Source organism: Carassius gibelio, chromosome B25 (genome assembly GCF_023724105.1).
Source record: "Carassius gibelio isolate Cgi1373 ecotype wild population from Czech Republic chromosome B25, carGib1.2-hapl.c, whole genome shotgun sequence".
Classification (NCBI taxonomy): domain Eukaryota; kingdom Metazoa; phylum Chordata; class Actinopteri; order Cypriniformes; family Cyprinidae; genus Carassius; species Carassius gibelio.
Window position 1 is genome coordinate 11,432,644 of NC_068420.1, and position 16,616 is coordinate 11,449,259.

Genomic DNA, 16,616 nt, shown 5'->3' on the forward strand with positions numbered 1-16,616 from the left:
CCAATGACGTACTAAAATAAAGACAACAGAAGACGAATACTTCTTTCATGGTAAGTTTATTGACCTTCGCATACAGCATGTCCTCTCCTTTAACTTGATTCATGCTCTCAATGACAAATTACTTGAGTTCAACAGAAATCCAAAGAATATCCACAGAGTTGCCAAACCCTAAAAAATTAATCTCCTCAAAATCAGCTGTGATACTCTGATTTAGTTGTAATTATTTAGAGGATAATTCTGGAAGGAAACATTGTTGAACAGAAAAGGTCAACCTCTGCTTTATTTTTGAAATGTGTCATTTTCCATCTGGCCTGTGTCTGATTATCAACACGGTCTTCACAGTCGTTATTTACCAGGTTATAACATGCTGGATAGATTCCCATTGTTGTTTTCACTGTTAACTTTGCCAATAGAAGGGAACAATAACATAGGACCAACACAGCTCTTTAAAGCAGATTTATTGAACAGAGGTTGTGCAACAGAATTAACTGAGGTACATGATATGGTTATAGTGGAGGGAGGAGGGCTTTTCTCAATGTTGTTGCTGCTTATTTGATATTTACAAGTTTATTTCCACTGATATAGGCTGTGTACATAAGACACAGTCAAACATTCTCACCTCCTCCGTCTACTATTTCTGAAGTCCAGGTGGGAGCCTTGTAAGCTTGCTATTCATCTACTTTGGAAATTCAATTCCACTTAATTTACTACATAGGACACAGCAGAAATAACATAACCTCTTATTTGTGCTGCCCTTTCCAGGTTCCCGAAAAAACTGTTGTGAGTTGTGTGAGGTAATGGGAAGGTCTTTTATGTCCAGTAAACCTGAGGTATAGAGATACCACACTTACAGAATGTGACGGAGAAAGAAGAGAAGGAAAAAAAAAAGATTAAAAGGTAAAGAAACATGCCTTAATAAGAGCACACTGTACAAAGAGCATTTCCAGTCGAATACTCAATTCATGTTCTTCTTTTACCCTCTACTTCTGTATTCTCAAAAGTATTCTGTAAGCAGTAAAATAATTATAATACAATTGTTTATAAAATAGCAGCACACTGATGTGACATCACAACTATGTAATGTTATTTTTGTGTATAAGATGAAACAAAACAAAAAAAAATCATAGCTTTTTAGCAGCGAAAAAAAAAAAAACCAATAACAATATTGACACTTGATTGATGTCTTCACACTCTTTCCATCACTCATCACTTTGGAATACAGTATCATACCCCTTAAGGAACATAACTTCGGTCCATATTCAAACTCAAACCACTTAGCCAGCCATACAATCTATTAACAGTACTGTAATTCATTTTCAAAACAGAGCTAGAAAAATAATAAGACAGGCTAACTTAATACAATAACATTGACCGGGGGTTTTGGTGTGAGGATGGAGGAAATGTGACATGTGGAACTCAAGCATCACTAAGAACTGTTTCTGGAGAAAGGAAATGCATGAGTACATGTAAACATCTCCTTTACCCACAGAAAGACATGCACACAAACACACACACACATACACAGACGGACACAAACCTAAGCTCGACTGCCCCTTTTCAAGGTAAGCTATGAGAATTCAGTATATGAAAGCCGTTTTGTGCTGCTGATGCACCCTGTTTTAGCCGCTGTGTAATGACTTGTAAAAGTTTTCAAACCCATGCCAGTTCAACCTTTGGAAGCAGCGTATTTTGGATGGCTGGGTACTGGGTCTTATGCTTAGCCTCAGCAAAACAGGGTGAAAGTCTACATCAGACTCAAGGCACTACATATATTTTTTTTTCTGCTATGTTGCAGTTGCACAAGTCTTTTCAAACAGAAAATTGCCCTTGGAGCGTGCAAATCAACAAACATTTTTTCTTCTATTTCCATCTGTTTTCTGGTCTTTTTTGTTTTTTTTTCATTTGCATTAATATTGTTATTTCATTGTTGTTGTTGTTATACATTGGTTTCCAATGCTTTAACACTATAATGAACTGAACATGGGAAACCAGCCCAAAAAAAATAATAAAAATAAAAAGACTCCTTAACCTTAACCACTTGTTATCCATGGCAAACATGCTGTCTGAACTTAAACCGAAGGAGTAACCTTTCCCAGTTATGCACCAGCAGTATCAATGGAACTGGTTTAGATACTGGTTTGTAATTCAAACACGAGACATAAAAACTAAAGGACAAACAAATAAACAGACAAATAGATTAAAATCTTAAATATCAGGTGATATATGGAAACCATAGCCGTTGTTTCTCCTTTGGCCTCCTATCCTGCTTCTCCTAACTCCATACAAGCATCCTCACCACAGCAGCATGCTTCACACCTCAAACCAACCACGTTTCATCGTCATCATCCTTGATCATTCTTGCCTACACATTCCTTTGCTGCTAACAGCATTAGCACACATTTGTTTGCAAACAACTCATTTTTCAGTCCCTGATGGGACCAACCATAAATCAGCCAAAGGCTCCTTCAACTTGCTCACAACAAAATACGTAATAACGTAATAAACTGTCTGTATACAATACATCTGTAATATTTAGTGGGAGGTTGCCATGAAGGAAATCCCTACCCACATATTTTAAAAACAACTAATCTTGCCTTTAGAAGATACAAGGGAACGTGGTCGTCTCGGTTCGCTCCCTGTTCTTGCCTCCTCTTGTTCTGTGCACTGGGTTGGGCTCAGCCCTCAAGCAGTTCAAAGGCCAGTAAAAAAAGCATTTAATGTAAGGCACTGATACAGGATGCCCTCCAAGCATTGTACTATCCCCCGTCCAGTCCTTTGACCATGTGCCCACCACTGAACCAGTCTCTATAACCAAACACTTGCAGATAGATGATAATCAAGATAAACGAAGCCCACATGACTCACAAAAGAGTGCTTGATATAGAGTAACTTGTACACGCTTGCACATGAGCAAACATACACCACACATAAATGCATGCACACAAGCAGCTTGACAAAAGCTTATTTGAAGTGTCTGTAACTTTAGCATCGAGAGACAATAACTTGCAACAATAACTGCTTGTTTAACAGAAATAATAATAATCATAATAAAAATAATATTAATAGTCTATTCTCAAGATATAAGCCCCTGTTGCCCTAGCAAAAGAGCACTGCATTCTTAGTATAAGACTTGTGTCTCACCACTCCTTTTTAAATCCCTATTTCTGGTCCTAATGCACAGCCAAGTGAATGGGTGTGTCCATTCATACTCATGGCACCTCATTGTGTGTTCAAGTTCAGGCATTCCAACATGAACCAAAAAATAAAATAAAAATCACAACAAAACAGGAAGAAAAAAAACATAGCCCCACTTTTTGTACCCTTTCAAGCCAGTCTGATACAGTAGACTCTCTATTTTGAAAAGCCCTTTACACTAACACTTTTGCATTAAATATCATATTATTATGTTTACACAATCAAAAGAGTTTGCAAAATACTACACGCTTCCCTTCTAAGAGTCTGAGGCACCGTAGAGCGTTTTGCATCAGTATCAAATCATTTAAAAAATATCTATTTTTATTTTATTTTTATCTAAAATAGCTTTGATTTTTTTTTTCTCTTTTTCATTTATGGGAGCAATTTTTACTGTAAAATGAAGATAAAACTCTACAAAGACTAGCAAGCACTTTTTGTTGGGGTTGTTTGTTTTTTTGTCATTTTAGTTTTTTGTTGTTTTTTTATCGTTTTCTTCTTGAAGACTGATCACAGCGTTCCTGCAGCAAGCTCACAAGTTGATGTCTCGTACATCGGTTGGGGTGCTGGACTGGTCTTGGTCATCAAGTGCTTTGCTGCGCGGGCCACCCTGTTCCTGCTGCTGCTGCTTCTGCTGCTGCTGGCGGCCCTCCCTCAGGTTATTCATCAACACTCTTTCAATCTGCTCCTGGCATGCCTTTAACAGATCCTGCAATGCATCAGACACAAAGCATTATACAAACAGGCCACTTAAATAGCGGCAATGTCTATAATAATCCAGAAACACTTCATCAGTAGTACTGAGCAAATGCACTTTCACACACAGTAGACTTACAGGTTTTAGTCAAACCACAAAAAAAAAAAAAACAAAAAAAAAAAATTAATAACATGCACAGAGTTGCACTGCAAACAGTTGTAACAGCTGTACCACTCTAGTTTGCCATGTTTATTACATCCATATCCTGTGGATAAAACAAGGCAGTGTTTCGGTAAGGTTTTCATACCCTTTCATTTTCACAACAGCATGTAATGACCTAAGGGGTCTAGCTTGAGCCCACCAGAATGTTCTTCATTCAAGAACAAAAAAATAATTTTTTGTAATAGATTTAAAAATATATATATATATATATATATATATATATATATATATATATATATATATATATATATATATATATATATATATATATATATATATATATATATATATATATAGATGCCTAATGCAACCATGTGGGTGTCTCCAAAGAGCACAACATATTTAAAATGTCTTTCACACCGTCCCCAAAATGAGCAATAATGCCCTCTAGTGAAGTTAAATGGATGTACGGTGATCAAAGCTCTCTGTCCTGTTTAGTTGGTATGTCTGAGGCACACCAGGCGTCTGTGGGAAGTTTGCTGTGAATGGCCCATGGGGAGGGCCCATGGAGAATGTGTTGCTTGTGGAGAGGCTGCATTCCTCTGACATTTACTGCTAATTAAAAGCTGATGGGCCAAAGTCTGAACTTAAGTTATGCATGGCTCCTGGGCCATGTGTCTGATATGCCTTTAGAAGCAGTGCATCACACAAGAAAAGGAAAAAAAATATCAGATTTTTTTTTTTTTTTTAGGATGAAATTAGTAATCACTTAGAGGTTATTTTCTTTGATGTCAACATAGATAACAATGAGCACAATCCTTCTAGAGGTCTCCTGTTTCCCACCACGATGAGCCATTATTAGTCATTTCCTTCAAAAAATTAACTAAAGCATTAAACATGTAAAGGAACTGCCTGTGTCTTACCACAAGAATGCCAGGCCTGACTTCCTAAAAGACATTTCCCTGTGCTATGTTCTTTATAGATGCGCAACCAAACTCATGCCAAGACCCAAAGGCTTAATTCAGGCAACTCTAATCGCTTCAGTGTGTGTCTACTGTTAAAACCAGGACTTGCTCTAGAAGAGCTTCTCAAATATTAGATCCAGAGAAGGATGGTAAGGCTTGGTGAGTTTAAAGATAGAGTGGGTGGTCCCTGACTAATCCAACTCCGTCATGAACATGCCTCTGTTTGTTACAACTTAATAAAAATTGTTCGAAATGCAGCTCTACTGGAGAACCAGCAGATTGTAATGTCACTCAATGTGTGCCATCTTGGACAAAAGAAGCCTTAAAGGAGAGACTTAAAGTAGCCACCGAAAACACTGTCTGTTTTTTATTGGGAAGTGAAAGCAAGGATTGCCGGGTTCAGAGCAAGGCCATCACAGCATTGAGAAATGAAAGGGATTAAGATGTCCCAGAGGCCTAATGCAAGAGGCCAGGGGGCCTAACACATGATCCTGTGTCACAAAAAAGCCTTGAAGTTCTTCTCTAAATAATTAGCAACTTTTCAGTTTTAAATAACATTTCAGTTTCAAATAACAGAGTCAAGATGACTTTAGGTAAAGGAGCATTCTCAGCATTCCAGACCCAAAGTTTCTAACATTTCACCAACTTTTAGAAATTGAGGTACGTCATAGTTTTCACTGTGTATTTTCTCTTCCTGATTAGTTTCTCCATATCCAGAACGTTAGTTTGTAAATCTGTATTAGAAGTGCATAAGGACCCAAATTCATGGCTCAAACATTTAAGGCCCCATACCAAAAATTAAAACAACAGCCCAGTGAGCATCATTTACTTTATTTACTGTAGCTACAATAGCTAACTTTACTATAAACACCAAGTGCCTTGTGAATATGTATTGCCTTTTGCTTCTTTCTTAGAGAGACCTTAGAGTATTTGTGGAAGCTTCAAGCCAATTTTTCAGCCTTCCTGGTCTGGCATTTACGTGAGTACCTTACTGCTGCACAGAGTATGCTTCACCAGGTGTGTCTTTGGCTACACACACATTCCAAGGGCGACTGGAAGAGTCTGGCTGATGCTATCATATGTCTACTGGAAACTACAGGCACTGGACTCCACAAATGTCAGTAAGGTTCCTGGTGGCTAGGCTGGCAGCATCGTTTGGCATTAGGCTGACTTTCCTTCATACTGCGTCTGACCGCTCACCTCCCAACCTCTGCCTCAATATGGAAGGTCCTCCTCATACACTAAGGTAAAGTTAAGTACACAAAATTTTGTTCATTGAAGACTAGGTTTTTCTGCTTTACTCCTGATATAGATATACCTCTTTTTCATATCTCTGATTTACCAATGGCGCTTTTCCACTGTGTGGTATGACTCGGTTTGCGTTTCCACTGCAGTATAGTACTGCTTTAATTGAGCATGATTATAAACGTCACGCCTATCAACAAGAGGAACATCTGTACTTCCTCAACTGACCACCTAAATAAGGTGCTTTCATTCAAAACATTTGCATTCATTAAAAAAAAAAAAAAAAAAAAACAGTTGCGTCTGATCCTACGCTGGCTGTGCTGATTTAAATCTAGCGGGTCTGGTCTGGAGTCTCGTGTCGCAAGTTAAATGGCGCAGGTAGTGATGATTCTCTCTGGCCAATTAGTGATCAGCGAGGTTTAACCATCAAATTTACAGTAACGTATGGCTCGCTTGGAACCTCCGCTGAGGTGGTACTGAACAAAGTACTAGTTACCAGGTACTGTACCCAGTGGAAAACAACCCAAAAGTGAGCCGTACTGAACCATACTGTGCCGTACCATGCAGTGGAAAAGCACCACAATTGGTCAAACAATTCCATTTATATAGGATCTCAAAGTTTTTCTCAACACAATGCATACAGTTCGATTGCATCACAGCTCCCAGCTCCCACTGAATCGTTCACACTTTATTTTTGGAAATGCAGTATGTTTCTATCATCATCATCATCATAATGTTCATCTACTCCTCTTCATGTCGTTCCAAACCTATATGACTTTCTTTTGTGGAACACAATATATTATGAAGAATGGTGGTAACCAAGCAAATTGGACTTCCATGGTATGGACACTGAGAATTTTCCCAGGATTTCTTCTCTGTTCCATGAAAGAATGAAAGTCATGCAAGTTTGAATCGACATGAGAGTGAGTAAAGGATCACAGAATGTTCATGCTATGTGAACTTTTTTTTTTTTTTTTTAAGTATAGCTCAGGATAAGCAGGGTAATGTGTATACACCATACCTGCATGTTTTCAAAGGTATGGATTGTTGGCATCCTGCAATGTGAGGAGCTGTTCATGGACCAGGCAGTTCATTCCTTCCTCACTGGACCTCACACTCTTCAGACACTGAGCACCCGTACTGCTGTGGAGGACTATTTGTTTTTCCTCTGCTATGGTGTACGACTTAACACACCACGTGCTGGGGCAGCAGGTATTCTACCATCAGCAGTGCACTCTAGGGTATCTTGGGGAGGGTTGACCTCTTCAGGTCAGGCTAGGAATTAAATGCGTTTCCTGGGTTCTTCTCTTAACGTTAATTTTCTATTCTCGTTTGCTTTTATTTCCCCACTAAATATAAACTAAAGGACCTAAACAAAGCTGAATGATCATGAGGTGGCTAAATGATCCGTGCGAACCCAATATGAATTTGTATCCAAGTCATATGCATAAAGCCATAGTATCCCTGACACATTTCCATAGACCTGCAGATTCTTTACTTACAGTCTCTCAGTCAGGGTCAATCCCATTTCACTTCCAGTAATTCAGTGGCTGAATATGAAATTGAATTGGAGCTGGACCCAAGCCCATTGAGTAAATAGGGGAAATGCACAACCTCCTCTCACAGTCCTACAGGCACAGCAACACTCACCCCAAAGATTACCAATAGTATTGCTGTCCCATCATATCAACGGTCAAAACATAATAATCTTGTAATGGCCCCCATGCACTGTCCCTTGTCTCATAATGATTCATTAAAAGTTTTTAGTAAAAATTATTGTCAGAGCACCAATACTCACAACTTCTGTGTTTGTGATCTTGGCGAGTAATTCTGTTAGGTTGTCTCCCCACAGTGAGCGGTTAGTGCTGTTGAGCTGCAGGCCACAGATAGCCGCTGCCACGCTTCCCGTTGCAATCATGGATGGAGGGTGCATGGCAAAGTTGAAATCTGAGGAAAGAGCAAACCACGCATTAAGATCTCTCGAGTTCATGAAAATGTACTTTATCAGACTTTTCTACAGTATTATTTATACTTTTATTTTTTTATACAGTATTATATTTATAGTTATATGAAATATTATGAAATTAATACAAAATAAAAATCAGAAACACACAAAAAAAATAAAGCCCTTTCCATTAGATCTGTGCACAGTTCTTTGCTAATGACTGCAGCCCAGGATAATGAGGGTTCACTTGGCCTCGAAAAGAATCTGAAAAGCACCCCCACCCCCATCTCTCTTTGCAGATCGGCCCCTTTTCTTCCTGCTCCTAAGTAAATCGTGTGCTCCCTGAAAAAAAAAGCCCTATAGCCTTCGGAAAGGATGGAATAAAGAGCCACAGTCCCTCTGCCAGTGCTCACTGCTGTAGGTCCTTTTTCCACGTGTGGTCACAGGCGTACATCTCAAAGACCAATAACCTTGTTAGCTTTCTCACTGTCATTCATAATGCAAATAAGACAGCTTGCGAACGGGCCTGAAGCCCAAAAAGACGACTGACTGCGAGGGGGGGGGCAAGAGGAAAAGAGAAAGAAAACGAACAGCTTAAGCTGTCTGCCCCCTGCCTCATTGATTTCTGTATTTCTTCTTTTTCTACAGCTCTCTCACTTTTGCATAGCTTTGACGTTTTTTCAACACTTTTTTTTTCAGACACATACCCCTAAAGTTGAATGGCACACATGCTCTAGCTTTGTTGATACAACAGCTCTGGATTTGTATCAGAGTTGCTGCTGTCTTTTAGCATATTTATTGAGTGTGGCCACTGATGGACCAGGGTTTAGAGCAGGAGTGTGGCTTCATTGTCTGAAACCATCACCTCATCTCATTCAATTGAGAGATGCAACATCAAGCCCTCTCTGTGGATTCCAATTCAACCTGACAGCCAGTACAAAAGATGAGGGTTGGGGGAGGGTGTTGTCGGGTTTTAGACAGCAGGGGCGGCTGAGGGGGGCACTAAGCATCATTCTTTAGTCAGTGTCCAGACCCTCTTAAGGTTTTGGCAGAAGAAAATACCCTCCTACCCACCTCATTCCCCCCATGCCATTCCTCTGATGCAGGGCCACCTCTGGGCTCATGGTCCCACACTCCCTGGCAGTCTTTGCATTACCATATTGCCATATTCAATTGCAAAGCAAACTGTGTGTGATGGCTCTAAGGGTGATTTTTCTTCTCCTTTTCTTTTTAGAATAAATAAATAAATAAATAATCAAAGCCGTGGGGCCTTTGATAACTGACGCGCATGCCTTCATTGCCATCTTGACATTCAAAGCCAGCCATTCTCTCATTTTGCAGCTCTGTGTTTACAATTAAATGAACTTATTATACACTCTTCCCTTTGTAGTTGATTCCAGGCCAGAGAAAATTTTATTAAAAGAGGTTCTGGTCAAGCGGAAGGAGACAAACCAGCCACATTGCAACTCTTTGAGTCTTTTGCAGCAGGGAGGAAAAAAAAGCATGCAGTGGAAATTGGGAGCCCACACACAGCTTGCATGCGCTGAGTAGATTACAATCTGATTTTTCACACTCTAGACAAGACAAGTTTGTTGAGGGAACAAGACTACGCGCGTGCTAGCGGCAGAGCTGGACGCTCTGGTTTGTGAGAGTGTTAAGCGAAGAATGGCTGTATTCTACACGCCTTCATTGATATTCAAGCAGAGGATAAAAAGTGTATGTAGCTGAGTGGGGACGCCTGTGATGGAAGGCTCCTAGTACGCGGCGGCTGGCTGTCCTGGTACACCAGCCTCTAACCCCCTTCAATGGACCATTCTCCTGCCCACGCCACACTGCATCCCCAGACCTGTGCCAACACAGCAAGCTTCTATGTGGGTGCAATGTGCTGTATATGCATTTAACTTGTAAATTAATGAAGCGTCCGGAAAGTTGAGAAACTGATTTAGGGGCAATAAATCAAGTTCCAGACACACATGCAGATGCACAGGTTTGCGTTAACAGAGTCTTGTTTCAAGCAGCGATGTTCGACATGAGTGATAAAGATCAAACATGAATTTGGTGTCATCGTTTAACACTCAGTCAAATGGAAAGTCAGGCAATGCATGTAAGTTAAGATCTTAAAGCCACAGAGTCAACCTGTAACACAAATTTTCAACTAAATGCTAATGGTTTGTCAAACCTACAACAAAGTTTGTTTTTTTCAACTCCTATGTATGTTCTTCTCATTAAACAATTCTCATTTAAATAATCAGGTGTCTGGGACATTTATGTATAGCATTACTTCATACAATTGTATTACATGAACTGTCTATTGTCAGTTTTTGAAACAAATAATTTCATCATCAAAAGGTGCATGTTGGTTTGCCCCGTCAAACCATAGTAAAAAAGAAAAAAAAAGAATTAATTAAAAACAGGAACCCTCTTTGACTGTTAAAATCCTGTAACAACTTGTTTCAGTCTTGCTCCAGTGCAGAGTCTTGAGCAACAGCAGTCAAGCCGGCGTGGGAGGAAACAGAGCCTCTTGAATGAGAAATGACATGAATTGGTAGATTTAATTTTCAGCCCTGCTGAACTCTCCACCAGTCACTAGTTATTTCTCTGATATGTAAACATCTGAAGAGCGGTAAGATTATCGGATATGATGGTGATTCGCAGGAATGTTCCTATACATCTCCAAACAATTTAAGACGGATAAGTAAAGGGTGTTAAACAGTAAGAATGGGGTATAATCGCAGGCCTTCTACAGACTGCCGTCCAGAGAAACATTTTATCGGGTGCTCCTTCTGCACTGACCCTTACATGCCTCTGCATATGAAATGGTGGGTTGTTCCTTTTGTCTCCATTCTTGTGGTCTCTAGCCGAGCCTTCCAGTCATTTGCATATCTATGAAAGGCCTCTCCATATTATTAATTAATACTGGACTGGTCCACTCTGTCTGACCAAAACTTGCAGAGTGCTCTGAACAGAACTGTTTCATCAAAAGAGAAGAACCAAGAGTCTTTCCACACTCTTCTCTGCATGTCTCGGAAAAGAATGGGACGTGGGATTCTCTGCAAATAAAGCAAACTGTACAGAAGAAAGAAAAGCAGCATCTGCTCAGCAATTAAAATCTTTTGGATACTCCTTGAATCCCTGTTGGTAAACTAGTAACTAGATTGTGTATAACAACAGGGGGATGTTTCACTAGCTTCTGAATTTTTCCAGCATCTAAAAACAAAGTTATACAGCTAAATTTTTCATATTATCCCAGTTATCATCGGTGCCCATCCTGTAAAGCACAAAAGATTCTTAGCCAGTTTTCATGGATCATGTTCATGTCAGGGTAGTTGCACAAACCAACAGGAGAATCAAAAGCTCCATGTTTAAAGACCTATCAGCTCCTCCTACTTATCCCTCTCCCCTCATATCCCACTTTCCCAAAGTAAGAGTCACTCCTGAGGTTCTTGGGTAGCTGAGCAACCCCAGGGAGGAAGAGAAAAGCCTGATGGAACAAGGGTGGTGCACTGGATCCCATTACCGCCTATGGTGATGTTGGGTGCAGGCTTGGCTGAGAGAACCAGCCCCACAGAGGCTCCTGATTATGGGAAAGTTGTCATGCCCTGGAGCATCTGGGAGGCGTGAGAAAAGGGGATATGAAAACATGACATGCTTCACTATTTGGCTCGGTTATAGAATAATACACTCCTCGCGTTTTCTCACCCTCCTCTCATCTCCATGTTTGATCTCCTAAAGGTGGTCCACCTCGAAGTGCAGGAATGGTCTAGCCACTGGCTCACCAGCACACAGGAATGTCCTTAACTATACAATTGCCCTTTGAAGTGTCACTGCATTCGGCCCTAGTCACTGATATGCCCGCCAAACATACCAGGCAAGCACATAAGGCTTTCAGAAAAATTCTCTCCATTACACATCGCTATTTCAGTCCACATAGTTTCTCATGTATGTAATGAGATGGCATCTGATAATTTGCCTGCAACGAGAACCTGAATAAAGCTGCTATAGATACTAAACCCACAGAAGTCTGCTGTAATTTCAGGTTTTGCAAAGAAAAAAAAAACGTACATAATTTGCAACACATCACTGACTGAAGTGATGATGCAAGACATCAGCACCAACTTTTTTACAGTGACAAATATTGTGTGGTTCACAAAGTTTGCTGCTTAAACTGTTGAGATGTTCATTTACATTGATCTAGATTATTGTGTAGAGTGATCAGATGCATGTTAAATAATTGCTAAAAGCGCCATTGCCCAAAAAATATACTTTTTACACATACACAAAAAAAATTTCACTGTTTTTTGATCCTGATACAAAATGACCAGCTAACATTAATTGACTAATCATATCAGCAGCACATGTGAAAGTGTGAATGAGTACTAGTCAAGTGATATCACCATCATACTAAGTAGACTGTAAGAGCAGATTCATTGCTATAAAAGGAGGGAAGAAATGCTTCCAACCATTGTGTTCTTGTTAGCAATTGTTACTTCCAAAAGAAACATGTGCAGCCATCATCGCTTTGCATCAAAATGGCCTCACATGCAAGGAAATTGCTACAAAGAATATTTCACCTGAAAGAACCATTTAACGGGGAGCGTGAAGAACTCTCCAAAGAGAGGTTTAACAAGTCTTCAGGACGTCCCAGAGTCACCAGCAACCATCAGGACTGTCTCCGCCTGGGGAGTCAGCTACAGAATCGTGTCACCAGCAGTACAGAGCTTGCTCAGGAATGGCAGCAGGTCGTGTGAGAGCATCGGCACACACGGTTAGGCCAAGACTTTTGGACAAAAGCCTGGTGTTAAAGAAGTGCAGCAAAGAAGCCACTTCTCTCCAAGAAAAAACGTCAAGGACAGACTGAAATTCTGCAGGAAGTACAGGGATTGGACAAAAGTTATTTTCTCTGATGAAGCTCCCTTCTGACTGTATGGGACATCTGGAAAATTGATTGCTCGGAGAAGAAAATAGAGAACCTGTGGTCAGTCCTCAAAGGGCGAGTGGACAAGCATAAGCCCACAAATTGTGATCAACTCCGAGAACCAACAAGTTAAGAATGGATCGCTATCAGTCAGGATTTGGCCCAGAAGCTAGTATCCAGCATGCCACAGCGAATTATGATTATGAAGAACAAGGGTCAACACTAAATACGGACTCAATATATATTTTTTTGCCAATGAAAGTCTTATTATATACTTATCAATGTTTTTCAACATACCATAGAAAGTGGAAAAATTATCTACAAATACTGAAGCAGCAAACTTTGCAAAACACAAAATTTATGTCACTGCCAAACCTTTTGGCTATGACTGTAGGCAGTGGATCTTTATCACTCTTAAAAATATGAATGGAAGACAAATACAAGTTGCCAAACACTATCTTTCTTTTTTCTTTTCTTTTTTTAATTCATGGACTAACCATGAACACGGTAGCTAATCATAAACCTAATTTCTAGATGGTGGAAAACACTGGCTACTTTACAAAGTTACGTACAAATGTATGTGAGAGAATATTTGCTTTAAAGCAGGATAGGTTCTATGCAGCACTACACAAATTAGCAGTTAAACATTCTTTGCGGGCAATTATTTATTAATATACATCTACTGAATACACTACCTGTTGCACAAAGGGCGATGAAAGTCTGCACATGTTTACGGATCAGGTCCAGCTTATCCTCAGGCAGCGGAAGTTTCCTCAGAATGTGCTCAATAAAGTCATTGGGAGTGACAGCAGCCAGATTCCACTTCAATTTTCCCAGAACAACCAGCTCCCATTCCTTTAAAAGAAGGTTTAGGAAAGAAGCAAAATCATTACAGCTTCAAACCTAAATAATGTGTGTGATTGGAATCAATTAGCAGCACCAGGTTCATTTAATTGGTATAACAAATAGCATTTCACATTTTCCTTCAGTACACTATTAAGACACTGGAGGCTGGGGCTAATGATCTTTATCAACCATTCGGACAAAAGGTCTTTAAAAAAAAAAGATTTACTGGAGATAAGGTACTTAATGTGTTCAAACACTGCTTTTACTCATCTGGATGTTTGTTAAACATTTAAGCCAGTTATGATTGCACAAAATCTAGCGTCAGCAAAGCTCCTCCAGGACATGCTTTGGTCTTGGCTACGCAAAAATACAAGCTGAAATCCTAAAAGCTGTAAGGCTGAACGCAGGCACACTTGAGTTGAAAAATGGGTCACTCAGATTGCCCAGTCACTTCACAGAGATTGTCTAGCATCGGGTACTTTCATCCTTAGCTCAGCATAGTAACTGTGAGTGTGTTTTATAGCGATCTGTCAGGTCAAAAGAGGTCTGAGTACACAGAGTTAAATGTTGAACCTGTCATTAGCCCATTTGCAACCACAAATATATTAATTTGGAACCTTATTATATATGTAAAAGGCTTGTAATTAGATTGAGCTGTAACCTCAGTGGATTAAACAAGGCTCAATATAACCATGAATGTGACTATACAACACTGCTGATGACACTTTTTCATCTTTGGGGGGCACACTTGATGCTAACATGAACTTACTTTGACCTAGCTCACAGTGACAAATGTAAACGTAAGATGCCAAGTCATTTGGATTCAGTCAACAAGAAAAGAGCATCTTTCAAATAACTACTCCCCCTTCCTGTTTGAAGTGGGGTGAGTAACGGGGAACAAGTGACTAACTGGGGAAAACTTGCACTTGTTGGGGCAGTCCTTATGACTGAGCGCCTCGCTTAGATGGAGGTGGTTTTTCTCCACATGTGAACCACATGCACTTTAGTCATGAGATGGCCCATTATGGTTGCCATTACCTTCTGAGACATACAGCATAGACAACTGCTCTGCAGCAACCACAAAGGATTGAGTGGAACGTTTACCCCTGCAACACTCTTAAGTGAGAAGGAATACAATGGCATCAATCCGATGATGCATGATTTCTCCACTTCCTCTCTTTGCTTGATTTCATTGGTGAGTCACTCACCCAAAAGTACAAATAGCTAGACGTTCTTGTCAGGTTTGTTTCTCAGGGGAGGTTCCTGATGTGAACCCGAAGCATTGTGACATGTTGGAGCCACATTTGCTCAATAAAAACCATTGACTCCTGGTACATCAAGAGAGGTATGATGGAATGTAAACTATGAGCAGAGGCGTCCTCCAAAAATGACATGCTAATGTGAAAATGAGCCTTTGCGTTCTGACTGATCTGTGAAGTTTGGGCAGTAAAAAGTAGTATGCATTGTCAGTTTGCTGGGTGTTGTTTTTTATAAATACAACACACATCCATGGGGTCCAATCGTTGTTGTTTTGGACCCCATTGAATTTGATATGGACAAAGATTCTTAAAATATCTTCTGAATAAAAAAGTAAGTCAATCAGGTTTGGACTGAAATTAAATGAAGTTTTAATTTTTGGTTTAACTGACCTAATTAACTGAAGAAACAATTTTGGCAACTACTGAAGGTTCAACACTACATAAGATTTGCAAATGATTGTGTACCTGTACTGTCCAGCTCAATCTTTGGTCATATTCTAAGCAGACTGTTGAACCTTTATGAGGCCATAAATGACCACAAATACCAGTTTTAAGTAACTGAATGACACTATAGACTATTAACTCAACAATCCAGTTTCACCTCACAAGTGCTCTGAGGTCAGCCCTAAAACTCTCTGACACTTTTGCACAGAGCCTTGATGCAGGAACCCACTTCCTCGTACCTCCAGGCTCTCACTGTAGTTAAATTTACTAGAACTTATTTCCAGCTAACGAAGACAAAACTGAAGATGTGTGACAGCTGATCTTCAGCTTCCTACATCTGTTGAACTTCGCAGACCAGCCAAAGCTCCAACAACCACAAAGATATAACAATAGGCCAGGCTGAGTGGGGGGGAAATGAGGTTGCCCACAGCAGCAATGTGCTGAGGGCTCATAAATAAAATATTTTTTTATCTTTGGCCTGAGCTACTAGAGAACTGCCCATTTCTGGCAGAAAGAGACTGATGAGCCAGTAGTGTCAAGAGCTGAGGAGAATGCAACATTGTACTCCATTTCCCTTTGACACTGGCTAATGAAAAATGTACTACCATATTTTGCCTTTGCGTCTTCAGAATTTCTTTAATGACGTGATATATACATGGGCTATAGTATATATATTAGTACAAAAGGCTCCTTTGATAATATTTTCATCTAAACCACTAGATGGCACAAAAACGTGGCGTAGCACTTTCCAAAACATCCGATTTTAAAGATGCAATGTGTATTTTTGTCTGATCCTTGACGCGATCGCCCGCAGCAGCACAAAGTGGATTCTATGCTTACTTGATCTAATATTTTATGCTTTTAAAAATGTTGTAGATTTAAGTAACAAATGAGAATAGATTCAATTAATGCATATATTTTGAGACAAATGTCTTCTTTATGATTT

The 16,616-nt window shown here is 39.8% G+C and overlaps 1 protein-coding gene and 1 long non-coding RNA gene across 3 annotated transcripts in view; one reads left to right on the top strand and one right to left on the bottom strand.

Annotated features, from left to right (window-relative positions):
* Nucleotides 1-40: 40 nt before the first annotated feature.
* Nucleotides 41-16,616, bottom strand: part of ccnd2a (cyclin D2, a) — a 148,030-nt gene continuing 131,454 nt past the window's right edge. For both annotated transcript variants that reach the window (XM_052597641.1, XM_052597640.1), the window contains 3 exons: nt 13,817-13,976; nt 8,060-8,208; nt 41-3,901 (listed from right to left, as the gene is read on the bottom strand). In XM_052597641.1, coding sequence (XP_052453601.1) covers nt 3,725-3,901; nt 8,060-8,208; nt 13,817-13,976 — 486 coding nt within the window. In that variant the 3' untranslated portion in view covers nt 41-3,724. The remainder of the gene's footprint in view (nt 3,902-8,059; nt 8,209-13,816; nt 13,977-16,616) is intronic.
* Nucleotides 5,926-8,053, top strand: LOC128014243 (uncharacterized). The gene is made up of 3 exons (XR_008183505.1): nt 5,926-6,033; nt 6,116-6,262; nt 7,299-8,053. It is a non-coding gene; the product is annotated as an uncharacterized LOC128014243 (long non-coding RNA).